The sequence below is a fragment of the Syngnathus leptorhynchus genome, chromosome 6 (genome assembly GCF_054491065.1).
Source record: "Syngnathus leptorhynchus isolate UIUO chromosome 6, UIUO_Slep, whole genome shotgun sequence".
In the NCBI taxonomy this organism is placed as follows: domain Eukaryota; kingdom Metazoa; phylum Chordata; class Actinopteri; order Syngnathiformes; family Syngnathidae; genus Syngnathus; species Syngnathus leptorhynchus.
Genome location: NC_141200.1, coordinates 13,237,336 through 13,256,639, shown reverse-complemented (window position 1 = coordinate 13,256,639; position 19,304 = coordinate 13,237,336). Strand labels below are relative to the sequence as shown.

The 19,304-nt window shown below is 38.9% G+C and overlaps 2 protein-coding genes across 2 annotated transcripts in view; both read left to right on the top strand.

Moving 5' to 3' along the window:
- Positions 1-8,541, top strand: part of LOC147056065 (transcriptional enhancer factor TEF-1-like) — a 36,019-nt gene extending 27,478 nt beyond the window's left edge. The window contains exons 7-12 of the mRNA XM_085914563.1: positions 382-443; positions 1,459-1,583; positions 2,669-2,842; positions 5,052-5,192; positions 5,904-6,056; positions 6,138-8,541. Coding sequence (XP_085770689.1) covers positions 382-443; positions 1,459-1,583; positions 2,669-2,842; positions 5,052-5,192; positions 5,904-6,056; positions 6,138-6,251 — 769 coding nt within the window. The 3' untranslated portion in view covers positions 6,252-8,541. The remainder of the gene's footprint in view (positions 1-381; positions 444-1,458; positions 1,584-2,668; positions 2,843-5,051; positions 5,193-5,903; positions 6,057-6,137) is intronic.
- A 2,701-nt stretch (positions 8,542-11,242) lies between these two features.
- Positions 11,243-13,662, top strand: LOC147056064 (ras association domain-containing protein 10-like). The gene has a single exon (XM_085914721.1). The coding sequence runs from the start codon at positions 11,462-11,464 to the stop codon at positions 12,851-12,853; it is 1,392 nt and encodes a 463-aa protein (XP_085770847.1). The 5' UTR covers positions 11,243-11,461; the 3' UTR covers positions 12,854-13,662.
- The last annotated feature ends 5,642 nt before the right edge of the window (positions 13,663-19,304 follow it).

Here is a 19,304-nt window from a genome sequence, read left to right as displayed (position 1 = left end):
TATGTCCTTATAGCACAGTGTCTTGAAAGTAAATTAAAGTACTTTCGGTTGTGCTTTAAAGACTGCCCAGTGCTTGGAACAGACAGAATTTACTTTGGTTTGGTTTGGGGCACTTATATTTGACCCTCCTATCTACAAGCATAATGTCTTGAGTTCAAGTTAAAGTCACATGACCGCATAATGGTAATGAGGATATGAAATGAGGCCTTCTTAGCTTTTAGATCCTCTTGACCTCTTGTGCTTGTGCAAGTGTTCCTTCAAGTCACAGAACACACTGTAATCCCTTTCAGTACAATGCAGGCACAATGTGACTGGCCATGCTGTGTCTTGTGTCCTTTCAGCCTTTTAATGGTGCCCTTTCTGTCTGCCTCTTTCTCTCAGCATCAAGCCGTTCTCGCAGCAAGCCTACTCGGTGCAGACAGCGGGGACCACCACAATCACAGGTGAGAGGAACCACACGACAATTATCTCTTTTCTCTGAAGCTAACAGGTGGTCCTCCTTCTCGCTCTTTAGGCCACTCCTTCTCTATAGAGCAGTTTTTGATTGGGCCAGGTCACCTTGTGCCAAGGTCCCGAGTAGAAAAAAGTGGGTCAATCTGCTTCCTTCGATTTTAAATACCATCCATCTATTTTCTGTACCGCTTTGTCCCCACGGGGGTCGTGGGCGTGCTGGAGCCTATCCCAGCTGTCATCGGGCAGTAGGCGGGGGACACCCTGAACCGGTTGCCAGCCAATCGCAGGCGATTTTAAATACCAATCAATTTAAACCTATGTTTTTTTATGCTAGTTTAGACAATGAGAAGATACACCTTACATGGAGAACAGGGTTTACAGTAGGTTTGGTTGATTAGAATGGTGAAAATTCCAGTCTGTCGTCATGTGTGTATAACATGAATGTGTGTGTGTGTGTTTACTGTACATTATTTTTGTGAAATAGAGTTCATAATTAATCATAATAATTTAATACTATTGAGCACAGCGTTGACATGGTGAGACTCATGGCTGCTTAGGCACTGACAATAAGAGTCACATTTTCTGGCATGGCAGCGTGACATTAAAAACTGGTGAAGATTTTTTTTCAGCATTCTATTAGCAATAATAATACCTACCTACCTACCTACCTACCTACCTACCTACCTACCTACCTGTCGGTCGATCGGTCGATCCCCCCCGGAAGTAGTGAACCCGAATGAATCATTACAAAATAAAGGGAGTAGAGTGTTGGGAATAAAATAATAAATATCCATCCATCCATGCTGGGTCTGACTGTTTGCCAATGTGTCACAGAGATCTCAAATCTATGTCATGTTGTCAATAATGATCCAATATTGTATTTTAGATAAGTGTCATTGTGCCAATATGTAAATTGTCATAAAGCAATTTAATGATGGCACTCCTTAAATTTCTTTGTGTGCGTGTGTGTGTGTTTGTACACATGCGTGTATGTGTGCGCTTTAGGTTATGAGCGTCCTGCAGCCGAGTCTCACAGAGAGCCAGCGTGGCAGGGTCGCTCGATCGGCACCACTAAACTAAGACTAGCGGAGTTCTCATCGTTTTTGGAAACCCAACGAGACCAAGAAGCAGTCAGTATCACACAAACATACACGTGGACTCAGATGACAGATAGCCCGCCTGATAACCTTGTTGATAACCTTGTTAAAGCTCTGTCTCTTCAGTCAATCTTTCATACTGCCACTGTGTGGATTCAATGCCATTTTTCTGCCTTGCACATACAGACAGCCGGCATTCATCTTGTTGAATTTTGTTTGTATTTGAAGTTTTTACAACACACAATACCTCATCTGGCAATTTTATTGAGTACTTAAAAGACTCATACACTACTTTTAAGCTGTCTAAAATATTGTCTACTCTTGGTCACCAAATTGCAAAATGCAGCAATCAAACACACATGGTATACCTATCGATGCATAACATGGTCACCATATTCAAACTAGACTTGCCCTGGCATGAAATGAGCTCGTTTTTACTCCAAGTGCATAAGCACGCGTTTATGAAAATAGGGCCTATAATGCCAATGTCATCTAGTAGAAGAGCATTTGATTTGTTTGCTTGTTACCATATGTGGTTGGCATAGATAAAGTAACAAAATGGCATTTTATTTGAAAATATATCGTTTTTGTCAAAATGATTAACGTTTCCCACGACACACCTGATGATCTGGCAGAACTCGGCACACTGGTTGAGAACCATTGCTATAGAACATCAGTAATTTTTGCCTATTTTCGTGACAAATTAATAGGGTGAGTGGTTATGTCTTGATGGTGATGCATTACAAATGAAGCTATTCAACAGCATGTATGCAAATGCTGTCCTTATGTATTCAAATCCCAGCAAACTAAATAATTTTACATCCCGATATTATGATAAGTTGATCTTGTTATTAATTTTTTCATAATTGCGTTCTTTGTTTTGTCTCAACATAAATCGGTATTTCAATGTTTGGTTTTGTCAATGTTTGGTTTTGTGGTTTTATTGCATTCCACAGACATTCATTAGTGTTGTTGAAGTGACTCATCTAACTAAACGTATTCAAGGAAGAAAATATCTAAATCCACTCAATCCTGTTGCCATGATTAACAACCTGTGTTGTGAATATTCTTAATGTTTCTGTCGGCCTCTAATTTGTGTGTTATTCTCTCCTCCTTAGTACAACAAGCACCTATTTGTGCACATCAATCAGAGCAATCCGAGCTACAGTGACCCCCTGCTGGAGTGTGTGGACATCAGGCAAATCTATGACAAGTTTCCTGAAAAGAAGGGCGGCCTTAAGGAGCTTTTTACCAAGGGCCCTCAAAACGCCTTCTATCTCATCAAGTTTTGGGTGAGCGCACAACTGAACTAGACTTGTTGGATACGATACACACATTTGTGGTTTTCTCCATCTCTATTCTCAACCCATATCATCCAAGCTTCAGATAGGCTTTGAAACTGTCCAAAATAGTGTCACAGGTCAACCGATAGATTTCCATTGGGACGTTTCCTTGTGCTGACAGGTGTGAAAGTGAGTGTGTATGTTTTACATGTGTGATGTCTTTCCACCTGGGATATGGAAGTGGTGAAGTGATCACACACACACAGGCTTTGTTTGAACACCTGCTCACCTCCCGACTCCTGTGTCGCTCCCTCCAATTAAGAAAATATATGACGTTAAATGGTACCCAAAATCCACACTGTTGTGATTATAAAAGCACAGTTTTTTTTTTCCAGAGACTCAACAAATGGATAGGAGAACCTGGGTAATTAGAAACTTATTTCAGTCAGGTTTTTTTTTAATTGACTCGATTTTTGAATGGATAAGAGAACCTGGGTAATTAGAAACTTATTTCTGTCATTTTTTTTTTTTAATTGACTCGATTTTTGAATTTAGTTTAAAGTAAATGTCACAGTTCCTACGGGTCTTTTTAGTGAGCAAGCAAGGAAAACAATAGTGATTAGACTCAAGATTAATTTGCTCATACATTCACATATAAATATTGCAAAAAGTCTCATTTGTGCACTAAAATAATAATCAAAAGTGTGTGTGTGTGTGTGTGTGTGTGTGTGTGTTTGTGTGTGTGTGTGTGTGTGTGTGTGTGTGTGTGTATGGGAGCGTGCGTGTGTTTGTTCATGGCAAATTTAACTCCCACCACAGCTGTCCTTGGAGAACTCATTACAAGTTGTGCAACCCCCCCGCCACACGCACACACACACACACACACACACACACACACACACACACACACACACACACACACACTTCTCTCAAGTAGTCATATCGGAGCAACATGTTCTCGTTACTGTGGACTGAATGTTTTCTCTTTTCACTGTCTAAATTTAAACCTAATTACATCCATTATTGTTTTGGTATCTTGTTGGGTAAATTTTACACGGAGATGACGTGGTAAAAAAAAAAAAACACAACTATTTAATTTGAATTGTATTATTCTCAACTTTGCACGTTTTGGATTCTTGTCAAAATAATCCTTATTAGAGAAATAATTTGAAAACAGATTCATTCTATTCATTGGTAAATAGTCATTTCAAAGTGTCAACAACAAAAACACTTCCTAGAATTGCTCAAGGGCTATGAAATCTGAAATTGATAAATCAGGAATTGTTCCTCAGCCTTTGTCTCAGGATTATATTGTCCATTGTTATTCCTGTTAAAGGCATATCTCTTTTCAAATTGGAGTTGCTATGAAAAGTGCTGGCAACAATGTATTTGAGAAATACTAAAATCAGAAGATGAGATTCACTGTAAACACAGCAAGTACTTACATGGGAAGAGTCATTTGGTGATTTGGGTAAAAAAAACACACTGGTCCTTAAGAATCAAACTAGTCCACTGCTTCCATAATCACACAATATTTAATCATTATACTGTACATGTTAGCATAATGTCTCACATAACATGGAAAACATATTAATGATATGCATGTTGAGCAACTTCTCCATGTTTTTTTAATATTGATAGATAGATTTCCCCATTTTGTTTTATATTTATTCAAACATATTGGCATGACCTTTTAAAAGTTACAAAAATAAGGACCACATGAACTATATATTTGTCTGAAAATTAAATATACAGGTGTCTTTGAACCAAACAACTCCCCTCATACATTAGTGTGTATATAACTAATCAACCACAACATTTTCCCTCACGTGCAAAACCAGACACGCCAAAGCTATACAGTCCGGGCATATAACAATGTGCCTATTTATTATGTTTAACATTTTGATTCCTTATTGCAAAATGCCATCAAATTTTTTACATTAGGTCTCAGTATTGTGTGATGCAATTCTGGCCTACACCTCCTCCAAACTCTTATCATAAATGTAAGCAATGTAAAAGCCACTGTTCATCCGACTTCTGTAGAGACAGTGACAGCCAGCAGAGGGCGCTGCGTGTCTTGTATTTTGAGCGGACCAGAATCGGCCAGACCCTCAAGAGCTCTCACTTTGTAAAACAATTTGGACATAAGTGAAGGCTGTGTCATCGTCCTATTTGTGTAGTTTGACTACATTCTTCCTTTTTGCTTCCATTTCGGCAGGCTGACCTTAATTATAATGTCCAAGAAGACCCAGCGGCCTTCTATGGGGTCACTAGCCACTATGAGAGCTCAGAGAACATGACTATCACGTGCTCCACCAAGGTCTGCTCTTTTGGCAAGCAGGTCGTGGAGAAGGTGGAGGTAAGACTGTTTCTTTTTTTTATAGTCCCTTAAGAAATGTATTTGCATTGACATGTTACTTGGCTTGTGTTTCACTCTCTCTAGATTACGTTCAAACTGCAGCTCAATTCAGAATTTTTTTGTCCATATACAACTTGTATCAGATTTATATACAACGGTTCAATTTAGATTTCTTTTTAAATATGACCTGGGCCACTTTCATATGTGGTTATAGATCACATGCATAGAGACATAAGAAAATGAACTGTACATATACGTAAAAGACACCAATAATAGGAAAACTCATGTTTAAAAAAAAAAAAATTAAGATATGAATAGTAGTAGTCGTGCACATAATGCAACAAAAATACTATAGACAAGAGCAGGAATACCAGTACCCGCCCAAAAAAAAACCTGTGCAATTAAATGTCATGTTTTTGAGTCCCATTTTAATATCTGGTAGTCCAAAGCACAACTGCACAATAATCATGCCGTCAAACTAACATCTTAAAACTCCGGACCTGTGAGATGCACAAATTACTTCAAGTGCTGACAAATACAGATTTATACAGAGCTGTGAACAATATTTATAAGAAAGAGAGAGGCCTTTTGTGCACTTAGCTCTTTGGGTTCACTTGCACTTTTCTTAGCCGGATGTCTGAAAATTATGATTTCCCAGGAGTGGGGATGGACTTTTTTCGCAAAAGTCATGTCACCTCTCCCTTTTTTCAGACGGAGTACGCCAGGTTTGAGAACGGACGTTTTGTCTACAGAATCAGTCGCTCTCCGATGTGTGAATACATGATCAACTTCATCCACAAGCTCAAACACCTGCCAGAGAAATACATGATGAACAGCGTACTGGAGAACTTTACTATTCTGCTGGTGAGCATACAACACAGTATGTGTGATGTCGTTTTGTTGGATGACACATTTCTGATGAGTCTTCACATTTGGGGATTTTAGGTTGTGAGCAACAGGGACACTCAGGAGACCTTGCTGTGCATGGCCTGTGTCTTTGAGGTGTCAAACAATGAGCATGGAGCACAGCACCACATCTACCGTCTCATCAAGGAATAATTTCACCCCCAGCACTCTCATACACACACACACACACGCACACACACACACACACACACACACACCTATGGCCTTTTCGTGGTATAAGAATTTGACATTTGAAGTGAAATGTCATAAAATTTAAATCTACAAAAGTGTCTTTGAATCAGACAACTCCCCTCTAGGAAAAAAAATAGCCGCACCATCATAACTGCTGTGAGACAAGTTTCATTTCAACCGAGTATGTCAGATCAGATGTAAGTAAAGTTTCTGATATCGCCTGATGATATCACATCTCCATTAGGCTCATCGCCAGTTACTGCCGGTTATTTTCTAATTTTATGTTGCGTGTCTATTTGAAAACAAAACAAAAGCAAATATTCCTCACTTCCTGAGATTGCGTGTGTGTATGTGTGTGTCTTAAAGATCAGACCCTGTGTATCATCAATAATCAGAGCAAGTTCGTGTTAGGGGGAATAACACTACCACATTGTCATATAGAACAGTACATAGGTGCTTTTTTAAAGATAGAAATGTTGACTTGTGCAAGCTACACATCTTGCACAAAAAATGATTTGTCCCAAAGAAAATCAAATATGTCTTACATTTTCTATGTTTTTGTCGCAAAAGTAAAGATAGCCTTTAAATTTTGGGAAATTAATATGAATAGAATATATATACACTATATTGTAACTCCAGGAAAACTATCAAAAAATGTATGTTATTAAAAATGTATAAGCAAAATTAAACAATTCAGGTACATTTTTGTGAAACAGCACTGATTTAGATGTAGTGACAATGTGAAATATCAACTATGTTGTAAAGGATCTTTTGCAAAGCACTGTGAATTTTTTAAACCATGTAACACAGTTGCTCATCATGTACAAAATGGGAGAACGATTAAAAAAAAAAATGATGATGTCCCTCCAAATAAACGTTCAGTCTATTTATACCAGCTTACTTGAGCTTTAACACGTTAACCAACTTATGTGTTTCAAAAGACTGAAAGTCTGCTAATGTTCATATTGATCATTATAGACACGTGGCCTCGTTTTTTGTTTTTTTTTATCTTTATTTTTTAGTTGTTGACTAGGGCACATTAAACACCTAAAACAGCACCTTCTTTCCTGTTTGGTTACTCACTAAGAAATACATTTATGATACAGAAACCAAAAGCTGTGCACTGTAGCAGATGACATTTGCTGGTTGGTCCATATCATCCTAAATGGCCATGCTAAAGTGCCTTTGTCTAAAGTGTCTTCTCTTTATCACCAAATACCATTCCATGTTTTTCCTTCCCCTCTAATATTGTACTAATGTTTAATGTCTTATCGTCATTGTCTTGTAGCATGTATTCCTTCCCACGTAAATAAAACATTGCGTCCTTTGATAAAAGCAGCATCTAGTCGCGTACGTGTGTATCTTTGTGTACTGCTCTTGTTCAAACTGAACATTGTCAGATGACTCATTTGAAACAACGCCTGTGTTCTCCGTTGAAATATTGTAACTATTGATCATGATTCTGTTCATCATTGAGATTCAACAGCACTGACGTTTGGTGGTGTCACCACCAAATGGTATATCTTCGTGGATACATTTTGTCATTAAGGTTCGTGCATTCAATGAGAAAATCAATCATTTAAAAAAAAAAGTACAGCAAAAATGGAAAAGAAACCTGAGGGGCTGCTCGCTGAATCCTGTAATTTAAGCGTATATTTCTTCCAGTACATAATCTGCTCCTGTTACTGTTTCACCTTTTTTTAAACATACTTTTGTGACACTTATGATCAACTTGGTTGACACTCCTCCAAAGAGAGAATGTCCTCACCAGTCAAATAAAAGCCCTACTTTTAAAATGGTGAATATTTGATGTATTTCAAATGATTTCAAAACGCACCGGCTACGTTTGTGAATGCCTGCTGTGTTGTTAATGCTGTCTTGGAAGATTTAAAAACATACATGGCACAACTCAGTAACATGATCCCAAATGGCCTTGAATATTTGCTCCCCATCGTTTGAGTAATGGGAGATTTTTATTTGTTTGTTTTTAAAGTGCTTTGTATAAAGGTGACAATGACGTTTATTACAGATGTTGTGTATATCTTTGATATTCTAATATCCATCCTGTTTTGTGAAAAAGAAAGTACTTTACATGTAAGAGAACCGAAATGCTAGTGGTGTGTCTATTGGTACCGCACAGGGTCTGATCTATGCTTTGTAACGTTTTCCCTCCTAAAGTATGTTAGATATTTTCTAGCTTTGTAGAGACTTTGTATGCATATGCTATTCACTTTCAAATAAACAGCCAGTTCTAAATGCTGTTTGTTCAGTATTTATATCTGTCTATAAACACAACATGAAATCCTGAATTAGGTACTGTTGCTTGAATTCCATCTATGTATCCATTTTCTGAACGGCTTCTCCTCACGAGAATCCCAGCTGACTTTTGGCAGAAGGCAGGGGACACCCTGAACTGGTTGCCAGCTAATGACAGTTGCTTGAACTCATGAACTGTAATAGGACTGCAATATTGAATCAATCACAAATACTGATACGATTCCATCCTTGACAGTTTTTCAAAAGCAGTTTATTTATTTATCTATGTGACACAAAGCAGGGAATAATTTTCAAGAGCAAAACGTTTATGTATACAGTATGTTCCCTGCGATAGGCTGGCGACCATTCGAGTGTGTACCTAACCACGAGCCCAATGAAAACAAGATGTATGGATCAGGGGTCTTCAATCCTGGTCCTCGAGAGCCGGTTACCTAGATGTCTATATTTCCAGTGGTGGAGCTGGGATTCGGATGGTGGGGGGTAGGTACGTGAGGTACTACTCTGAAGTGTGTTTGGACCCCTCCATAATTGACCGTTGGATATTTTCCAAAGGGAATATAAATTGAATTTATTATCAGCTTTTCAGATTTTTTTTTAGCCCTCCCAAGAAATGCATGCGGGTCTCCCTGCTGCAGACCCAGATTCAAAAGATCACCTGAAAACATTTAGAGCCCAACCGATTAATTGTTCTGTCAATTAAATCAGCTGATTTCTAGATTTATTCAAAATAATCATCGGCTCAAATTTGGTCCATTATTCTATAAATCTCTCACAAAACAATAAATACATGGTAAATGACATCTGAGTGGTGCAGAAAGGTGTTCTTTCTCTTTTCATCCACTAAGCGGTGCTGTGACTTCATTTCACCCTCAAGTCTTCTCAGCAACAATAGTGGGCTGAAGAGAGAATTCCATTTGGTAAATTTGGGAAATTAACAGTGAATCAACATTTTAGTTGTAGCTCTCTTCGTCATGTGTGCCTTTTGTTTCATTTCCCAGCGGTATAATGTATGATTTACTTATTTTTTTACATTAATTTAAACCTTAATTTGTCTCCGTTTCAACCAAATACCGAAGGCTAAATATTTGAAAACAGTCAAATGTTGTACCTTTAATTCATACATTTGTGCAAAGTGACAAAAAAGAAATATATTTTCAATGGAGGTGGCTCAGTGTGGACTGATTAGCACGTCTGCCTCACAGTTAAGAGGTTGCAGGTTTGAGTCTGGCTCCGGCCACAGGCACAGGGAGAACATGCAAACTTCACACAGGGAGGACCAGAGGCGGAATCGAACCCACACCCTCCAAAATGTGAGGTGGATGAGCTCACCAGTGCGTCACCGAGCCACCACGGCTAAAATCTTTACCAAAATGTTTGTCGTGCAATACATTACTGAAATTTTGAAAGCCGTTTTTACAACTTGAACAATGACTGAGGAAACTGCTATCATTGACATCTCATTTCAAAGCTAGGAATCCATCATTTTTTTATGTAATATATGATCATTTGATGAGATGATTAAACATTAATTCAGTTTCATCAGCATAACGGCCCTCCGAGCGAAGCCGCATTTACAAAGTGGCCCTCGACCAAATCAAATTTGACACCCCTGCTCTGGACCAATTAGATTTATCCATCTAAATACGCATGTTACATTGATTTAGGATTTACCTATATATGTTACTACTGATTTGAATATTTATCATTGTTTTGGATATTGTTGGCCCTGTCTGTGCACTGGTGGTTAGAGTGACCTCATAGGAAATGAGTTCAGAGATGAGAAAAAAAAAGTCTCTTATCTCACAGCCCAGACGCATCAACAATCTTCCTTATCAAATCTACTTTTGTCTACATACATTGTGTGTGTTTGTGTGCGTGCGTGCCTGCGTGTGTGCTTGCGTGCGTGCGTGTGTGTTTGTAACGTGATTGTGGATGATTTTATCTCCCAACAAACCTCGTGGATTTTTCCGAGCGAAGGTAAATAAAAAAATACTAATGACGCGGTATTTGCGCACAAGTCTCTGTCTCATACTCAAATGCGAATCCTTTTATAGAATTCCACATCCATTTTTTAAAGACTAAAATAGTTAAATACTGCAATATTGTACAGTATAATATAACCAACCTCTACAGGTCCCGAGAGATGGATTTTTATCTGCTTCATCATCAGCTCTCTGTATGCATTGCTGTGCAGTGTGCAGCTCAACATGAACACGGGCAAATGTTCATCATCGGCCTGTCACATGGGGCATCAAATGTTTAGTTACTACTTTAAAACTATTGTGTTAGGTACTCTAAAATTCCATCTCCCCAAAGTACCTTTTTTTTTTTCAATGGACCTTGTCAAACTCGTCATTAATGGACAAGAGAACATCAGAGTTACTGTACTCAATTGGAGCGGGTGGGTGGCGGAGTGGGAGTGGGGGTATCAATAGAACTACAAAACTTTCAAACGTTTTAATTTTGTTCCAGACTAAGAAAAATCCGATGATTTGGATTGATATTTTCTGTATTTGCCTTTGTGCACGTGAGCAAGAGGAGGAGGAGAGGACTAGAGGGGGCGTGTCCCAAAGCCTCCAGCAGCCACCTTTTCTCTCCCACGCACAAGCAGGCACGCTCGTCTTCTCTCTGCTGGTTTTTTTTTTTTTTCTGTCGAGGGTAGTGACACGATGTCCACGCAGCGGGAAAAGACCGCGCGAAGTCGACGACGGGCAAGAAATGGATGTAATTACTTTCAAAATGAGCTCTGATGCTCATTCGTCCTTTCAATATTTACTTTTGGACTTGTCAGTTTTACTTTTCTTAAACTGACTGTCACACTGGAGTTTGAGTCCCAAAGATTGATTTAAAAAAAAAAAAAAACAGGATATACTAAATCGCATAAGGTGAATGAGATGGACCCAGAAGAAGGTAAAGTCTCTGTGTGGGTCTGCCGGGAAGAGAAGCTGGTCTCCGGGTTGACTAAGAGGACCACATGCACCGATGTGGTGCAAGTTCTGCTGGAGGACCAGAACCTCCGGGAAGGTGCCTCAGCTGGGATGCTGTCCGGACCCCCTCAGTCCTATTGTGTGGTGGAGAAATGGAGGGGCTTTGAGAGGATTTTACCCAACAAGACCAAAATCCTCCGTCTGTGGAGCGCCTGGGGAGACGAGCAGGAGAACGTCCGCTTTGTCCTGGTCAGGAATGACGCGTCACTTCCTAACAATGGGCCCCGGAGTGCTGAGGCTCGGGTGGTCCAACGTCGGGAGAATTGGGGTCCTGGCGGGGTGATCAGGGCCCCCGCTAGGATCTGCTGGCCCGCTGCGACTACCAACTTGTCCCAGGAGAGGCAGAGGCGCATCGTAAGAAAGGCCTTCAGAAAGTTGGATAAGATGAACAAAAAGAAAGAGCAAGCGCTTGGTAAAGATAAGAGCTCTGTGGAGAAGATGGAAACTTTAGTCCACTTGGTGCTCTCGCAGGATCACACCATCCGTCAGCAGGTCCAGAGACTCAAGGAGTTGGATAAGGAGATCGAGAGCTATGAGTCCAAGGTGCACTTTGAACGCATGAAGCGACACGGGGTCAACTATGTGCAGGACACCTACTTGGAGGACTCCCCTACATTCCCAGAAGACCCTACTCACAAAATTGCTCCGGAAGCTCTGGCCCAGTTCGAAAAGTATGTGTGGCGTTGCGAGGAGGTTGTGCGGCTGCAGGAGGAGCTGGTGGAGCGAGAGGCGCTCATGGAGAGCATCACCGCAGAGATCCAGGAGGAGCTCAACCGCAGGTGGATGAAGCGACGGCAGAAGGAGATGGGAGAAGATGAAAACATGTTGGAAATGTGCTTGTCTGTTCCACCAGTGCCGGAGTGTGTTTCTGGAGACGAGATGGCGTTGGAGGAGGAGAGGATCAAAACACAGCTGAACACCAGCCTCTACATAGGCCTGAGACTTAAGACAGACCTGGATGGCATTAGGGGGGACTTGGACCTCAGTCTTGCACTCTGGGAGAGCAAGGAGACTGAACTGCTGGACCTACTGGCCAAAGTGGAGACTATGGACCTAGAACAGGAGGACACCGAACCGGATGAGGATGATGATAACGATGCTGATGAGGATGCTGATGATACAAAGGCAGATGAAGATGAGGGTGCAGTGGTGCCAGGGGAGAAGAGTGGTATTTGGGTGGAGCAGGCCCGAGGTGTGTCAAAGTCTTGCAACATCAACGACGAGGACTCGGACACAGGCCTGAGCTCCATGCATAGTCAGGACTCTGACAACCCTCCTGTGTGTGAGTCTTTGGTCTAAACCAGATAACATGGATTCGGGAAGTGTGTGTGTCGCTAACAACAGCCACATGCTATTAAAATTGCAAAGTAATTCATTAAATGTTATCAGATTGAGTTTGGTTTGATAGGCCATGCTTGTGACTTCCATGGGGTGATTTAAAAAAAACAGTGCTTCTTCAGGCGATATTATTAAATCTGTGAAAGAAAACCCACATACAAATGTAAATGTAATATATTAAATCCAGGTGTCAAACTTGAGGCCTACCAAATTATTCATGTGCTAATAAAGCAAATCATAAAATCGTCTTCACTTCAACATTGAAATATGGAAAACATGTTTTTGTTCCTAAACCCATTTTTTAAAAATAAACCAAACAGCAGTTGAACAATTTTCTTCTGACTTTGATTTTAAAACTCATTATTCATTAATTTGTGTATGGAAGAATTCAATAAGGCAATTAATTACAGCACAATGGATAAACTACAAAAACTATAATTCGGTCCTCACAAAAATGAGTTTAACACATTGTCCTAAAGGAAGTGGTAATGGTAGAGTCTGGATTCTAGATTGTGACACGCCGTTGTAAATGAATGGGCTTTCGCACTTAGTGCAATTTTCGACAGCTCCGTGGCTGGAAGTATGGATGTATGGAAGTACCAGCCAGCCACCTCCGTGGCTGGAGGTATGGAGGTATGGAAGTACCGGCCAGCCACCTCCGTGGCTGGAAGTATGGAAGAGCTCTGCTGCGATGATAGCAAGCTGCCTGTCATTTTGGCTCCAATCACCATATGAATTTATTTTCCTATTAACAATCACACAAGGTTACACAAATGCATTAATAGATATGAAACCATATCCTTACAAAATAGGAGTAGGGAACCAAGACCCTTGGGCTGAACAATCATTTGATCCAGCCCACCAGGCAAAAGGCAAACAAAAAGTCAATCCTCAGGTTAGTTTTGGTTTCAAAAACCCAATTATAACATAACAATAAAATATATGTCCAGTCATTATATCTATTTCATACATTTTGTATACCTTGGGGGACTTCATTAAACTTGAAATGGTGTTGTCATCAGTCTGCTCACTATTTGGCAAAGTCCAGCTAATACCACACTCCACAGTGAACAATTTACTGTCACCAATAATTGTTCCCAGTAATAAGTGGCAAAAGGATTGCTTAGTGAACTGCGAGAGGTGTCATTATTTAATAATGATCCACTATCATTAGGGAGGAGTTGTAAAGCCAATGTTGAGTGGGCCGGCTCACACCATGGGAAGCACTAAGTCACTGTTTTGGTGTTATCGAATAACTTGTGACTGACATCTCCATAAACAATCAAAATATAATACGTGTATGTAAGAAATTCCTTATTGTATGATGGTGCTTGAATATGAGATCCCTTCATGCACCCTGGTCTGAAAACAAACATAAAGCACATAATTACTGTCATTAATTATTAAAAACACAGCTAGGTGCTTTCTAAAGTGTAAAAGCACAATAGTGGTACTTGTGGTTGTGGTTGTCCTAGGTGGAAGCAGCACAAATGTTCTTTCTTGTCAATCTGTGTCATTATCTCATTTGGGGGGGAATATTTTGGTTAGAGCATAACCTTGCTTGAACACTCACCAAGATTAATTTATCACTATTTCAGAAGACACAAATAACTATATTGTCTTTTCAATAATGATAGTGATTAGTTAATAATTGAATATTTAAGGCGTTACACCAGTGATTTCCAGATTCATACAAGCAAATACTTGCCTGCTAATTTGTGTTCCACCAAGGCGCGTCTTGGTTTTATCTTACAAGGCCAACATGAGAATCATGATAATGTGACGTTCAAGAGTAAACCTTTCATTTTCCTATGTACTATGGGCTTTTTTTGTCTCGAGTAACCTTCCAGGTATTTAGTTTTCTACGTGTATACATATGTATGTATATATATATATAAAGAAATAAAGAAATATATATATATATACACATATGTTGGTCCCATTAGCTGACTTGTATGGAGCTAAATTAAGGATTATTTTCTGTGGCTCTCAGGCCACAACATGGCAACATCTAACTCTTTCATAATCATCTGGCTCTAGATCAGCGACTCAGAGGCTCCATATGCACTCAGATAGGCAATCAGCTCCACTGTGGTTTCAATATAGTGCATAATTACACATGATTGTACATGTCGAAATAAACAGCAAAACCTCTGGCTTGTCGTGTGGCGTCTTTCAACACAAGTGACATGTCTTGGAGTATTATGAGATTTTATTTGATATGTAACTCTTCTTTGGTTATATGGCAAAAAATAGTTTGTGCTGCTTTGGGCCAAAGTGAAAGGTGTGTGAAGTCAAGCATGTTGGAATGAATATATGTGTATGCTGGTCACACATAGTTGAGTGTAATTGTTACTCCCTGATCACTCTTGCATGAGCTTCTGCTCGAATCATCACAGACTGAAAGAGAGACTTGAATAGACTCCTGCAAGCTCATGTTACCATGCAGTAACACACCTGCACACAGCCTGCGGGTGATGTCTTCCAGGGTCAGGCCACTTCTCACTTGCCTCCTCGGCGGTCTAAACATGCAGACATCTTTGTTCTCTCGGACCTGCAATTAAAGACAAGGTGTTACATTTTCTTTCAAAATGTTTGATATTTTCTAGAAAGAAAGTGATCATTACAATGATTCTGGTGCTGATAAAAGTTTATAAGGTTTTATTCTTTAATCATCAGTGCCTAAAAATATTCATATATTCACATCGTGTATTCGTTTTCGGTCATGTCTTACAATATTTGTCTTTTTTCTTCGACAACAGTGTCGAACAGTGATTTAAGCTTCGCCAACCCCAACTGGTACAACTTCACTATTTCATGACATCTACTAATAAAAGGTTTGTAGAAAGAGCTACATTTTAAAATATAACTCACAGTTGACACTACAGAAGAAGTAAAATTTGATTACTGTGGTTGTCGTCAATAAAAGAGTATTGAAAACCCGGCTGAATGTAAATTACATAACTAAACAAAGATAGTATAGATTTTGTATTGGATCATGTTAGAACAGGGTTTGGGAAGTGGTAATGGTAATGTAATTGAGAGACTATGGTTTTGAATCTCAGCACTCCTAGATACTGTCAATGAATATGCATGGTCATCGAAACATATTGAATGAGTGTGAATTGCTTGACAATATATGTATCATATATTGTATATGTAGCCAAACAATTCTACTTACCGCTTGTCCGAAATCATAATATATTTTGGGAATATGAAACATACCAGAGTATCTTGACAAATCACTGTGAGCACAGGAAAAATGTGCATCCGAGAGAAAGGTTGAAACTGAGATTTTGAATTCCGAACTTCAAAAATGTGAGTCAGGCATCACAACCGCTGTGCTGCATGTGTTTAATAATGATGTTGGATAGTCTACTTGTGGTCAAATTACTATAAAAACTTGACTCTGCCTTGTGCAGATAACACGGGTACCCCGAGGCTGCTGTTTGTCGGCTTACTCATGATTGATGTCAAAGTGTCACTCGATACAAACTGCTGCCATCCTATACCATCCTTCTCATTCCAACACACTGCTTGTCAACGGGGAACATGTTTTCATCACACGGTTGTGTTAATGACAGTGTGTGGTTGCTAATTCTTGACTTTCTTCTTGACTTCTTTGATTTTAGATTGACGCAAATAACCCCGCCTCGGTTTTCCCTTTACTTGTTTCCGTGGTTGCGGCTGACACAAATGTAATATTAGCAAAGTCACGGAATAATTCCCACTTGTTACCTGACTATGAGGAAGGTAATATTTCTTTCTGGTTGTATTTGCAGTATGATATACAAACTACAAAAATATGTGAATGTAATTTGGAACGTAGTCTTTGTTTGTTAGGTTGTATGATGACTAGTATAGAAATAACCCAAATTCTTCATTTTAGTCTCATAGCACTACTATTCTGAACACTACTGTATATATGAATGGACTATCATTAGGCCCCTTGCAGAACATGGGCCAAAGGAAGAAATCATCACAAAGGTGCCACTCACTCAAATAATCATTGTTGTCATAGACATCTGAACAACAAACTAAGGTTTAGACACAGAATGTGAGTGCTGATCATTCAGTTGTTCAAGTCAAGTGTATTTTAAGAACTAAATTAACAGCTAAAACAGCTTGGGGTCAAGTTGACCCTAGAGGACGACCAATGCGTTCAGCACATTGAAAAAAATATTAGAATAAAAAACGTATGCGAGATCAGTTGTCTTCATCAGCTTAGGAAAAGTCATGAAATATGGTGAAGTAATTTTTTGGGAATGGTAAACAATAAATGGGGTCAAATTGACCCCTAGGACGATAGGAGGGTTGAAAAAGTGTACATTTTCCAGACATACAGCCCTCATACAATGCTGTGTTCCTCCCAGTGAGAAGTGGGGGAAGACTGTATGTAACACACAAGCACCAGTCATTGAAAAGAAAGTAACATTAGAAGATACTCCACCCATAGGACAATTTGTTGGTACAATAGTGTTTTCCATGTCCAGAGATAAATCAACTTATCATTGAAAGGTTCATAATGACCTGTTTCTTCTTCGCACATCCAGATTTCTCCTCATGATACAAACAACGTACTATTGTACAAAGTGTCCTGGGGACAATGCCTCACCCTTATCATGGCACAATAATGACACAATTTTTTTTTGTATTGTCATCTACGAGCAAGACTTTCCATTATTTTCTCTCATTGTGATACTCATTATGTTAACTAGTAAATATTAGAAAATTGTTGCATGCATTTGTGTTTGCTTGCTGATGAGCTATTCAGAGCTGTGTGGGACAGTACAAAGTGTCACAGCTTGCATCTGGGTATTAATATGGGATGGCCATTGCAGTTGTGTGTAAACATGTTGCATTGCCAGATGTAGTAGAGGATTTGGATGCGTTCATCCTGGCATACTAAACTGGGAATGACCACAGACCAGAGTTGCAGACACACATGTCAATGAACTGACCCAAATAATTAACTCGAATGCTTCAAGTTAATTATACCTGAACGTGTACAATTGTATATTTTAATTTCTATATAGATTTGGTCAACAGAAAAAATAGAAAAACAAAAGGTGAGTCAGATGCATTGGCCATATGACATTATAATACGTACATCAACATGATGCATCTTTTTATTATAATTATTTTTAATTATTGAAATATATTTTTACATTTGTTTTATTTGTTGAAGGTAAACAGAAAACAATGAAATTATTTATATTGTGAACAATTCCTGAATAGGGCATTGAATTGAGCCCATACCAGAAAACTGTACAAATAGCCCACAGCTTTTCCGTTGGATCTTCCTTACAAGATGAAGATACACATTTATAAGAAGAAATATGTACCTACTCTGAAAATAAATGGTGTTTTGATTTCATCAGTTATTTCATCAAGTGGTTGCACAAAATTAATCATCTGCAACCAGATAAATTATTTAAGTACTAGACTATTGATTTAGTTAAAACATTTTTTGGATCCAGATGGTTGCCAGTTAATCACAGGGCATACAGACAAAACATTGTAATTTTTTGTGCCGTTTTTAGTTTGAGGTTAAATCACTACACTGAAAAAACATTTATGTTGAATTTGCTCCTTTTTATTTTGTCAATATAAAATGCATCTGCTCAAGATACCAGATACATTTTTAAGTAGAGTATACTGAATCAAAAATATTTTATTTTGTGAACCATGTAAAGAAATAAAATAGAGTAAATTCAACCAAAAAAAACTTTTTTCAGTGTAGTAATTTAACCACCAAAAATGTACAAAATTGCGTAAGGTATTTTGATCTTGGACATTTATAAGACCTGTTCACAAAGCCAAGAATTTGTACTCTAAATTTTCAAATGCCCTTAGGAAAAAGAAAACAATTGAGTTTTCCTCATGTTACATGCTCTGAGACGAACGTTAAATCAAACGGGAGCTGACAGTTGATCTCATTTGAGAAGTGTGCTGTAAGCAGACTGGATTTACTCTAACGGCAAGTGTAACGTATAACCTAGAAGGAGAATATCCTGTACACTAACTGTCAATCTACTGGTGATAGTAAAGTAAAATGTGTTAGTAACTTAATTCATTTTCTGGGGATCTCTCTTCCTGATCAATCTGACAGAACTCACAATATAATGCTGGCTTGGCTAATCAATAAACCTCGTGACATGTACTGTACAGACATTGTGCAGTGGGACAATTTTCAGTGAAAAATATTCATAGTAACTAATAAAGCAGTTTGGCAGAATAGACAAGACATGATATTTTTGCTGCATAGCCATTGCTTAGCAATGCACTCCAATGTGAATCTCTTGCCAGAGTAATGGAACAGTGACCCCTAAATAACATGTTACCCTGCCCTTGATTTATACAGCTTGTCAGTGATATTATTTATTTAGAGGTGCAGAATGTGCCAAAATCC

Bases quoted from the DNA above. Each gene is read 5' to 3' on its own strand.
- LOC147056064 (XM_085914721.1), top strand. From the start codon at position 11,462: ATGGACCCAGAAGAAGGTAAAGTCTCTGTGTGGGTCTGCCGGGAAGAG.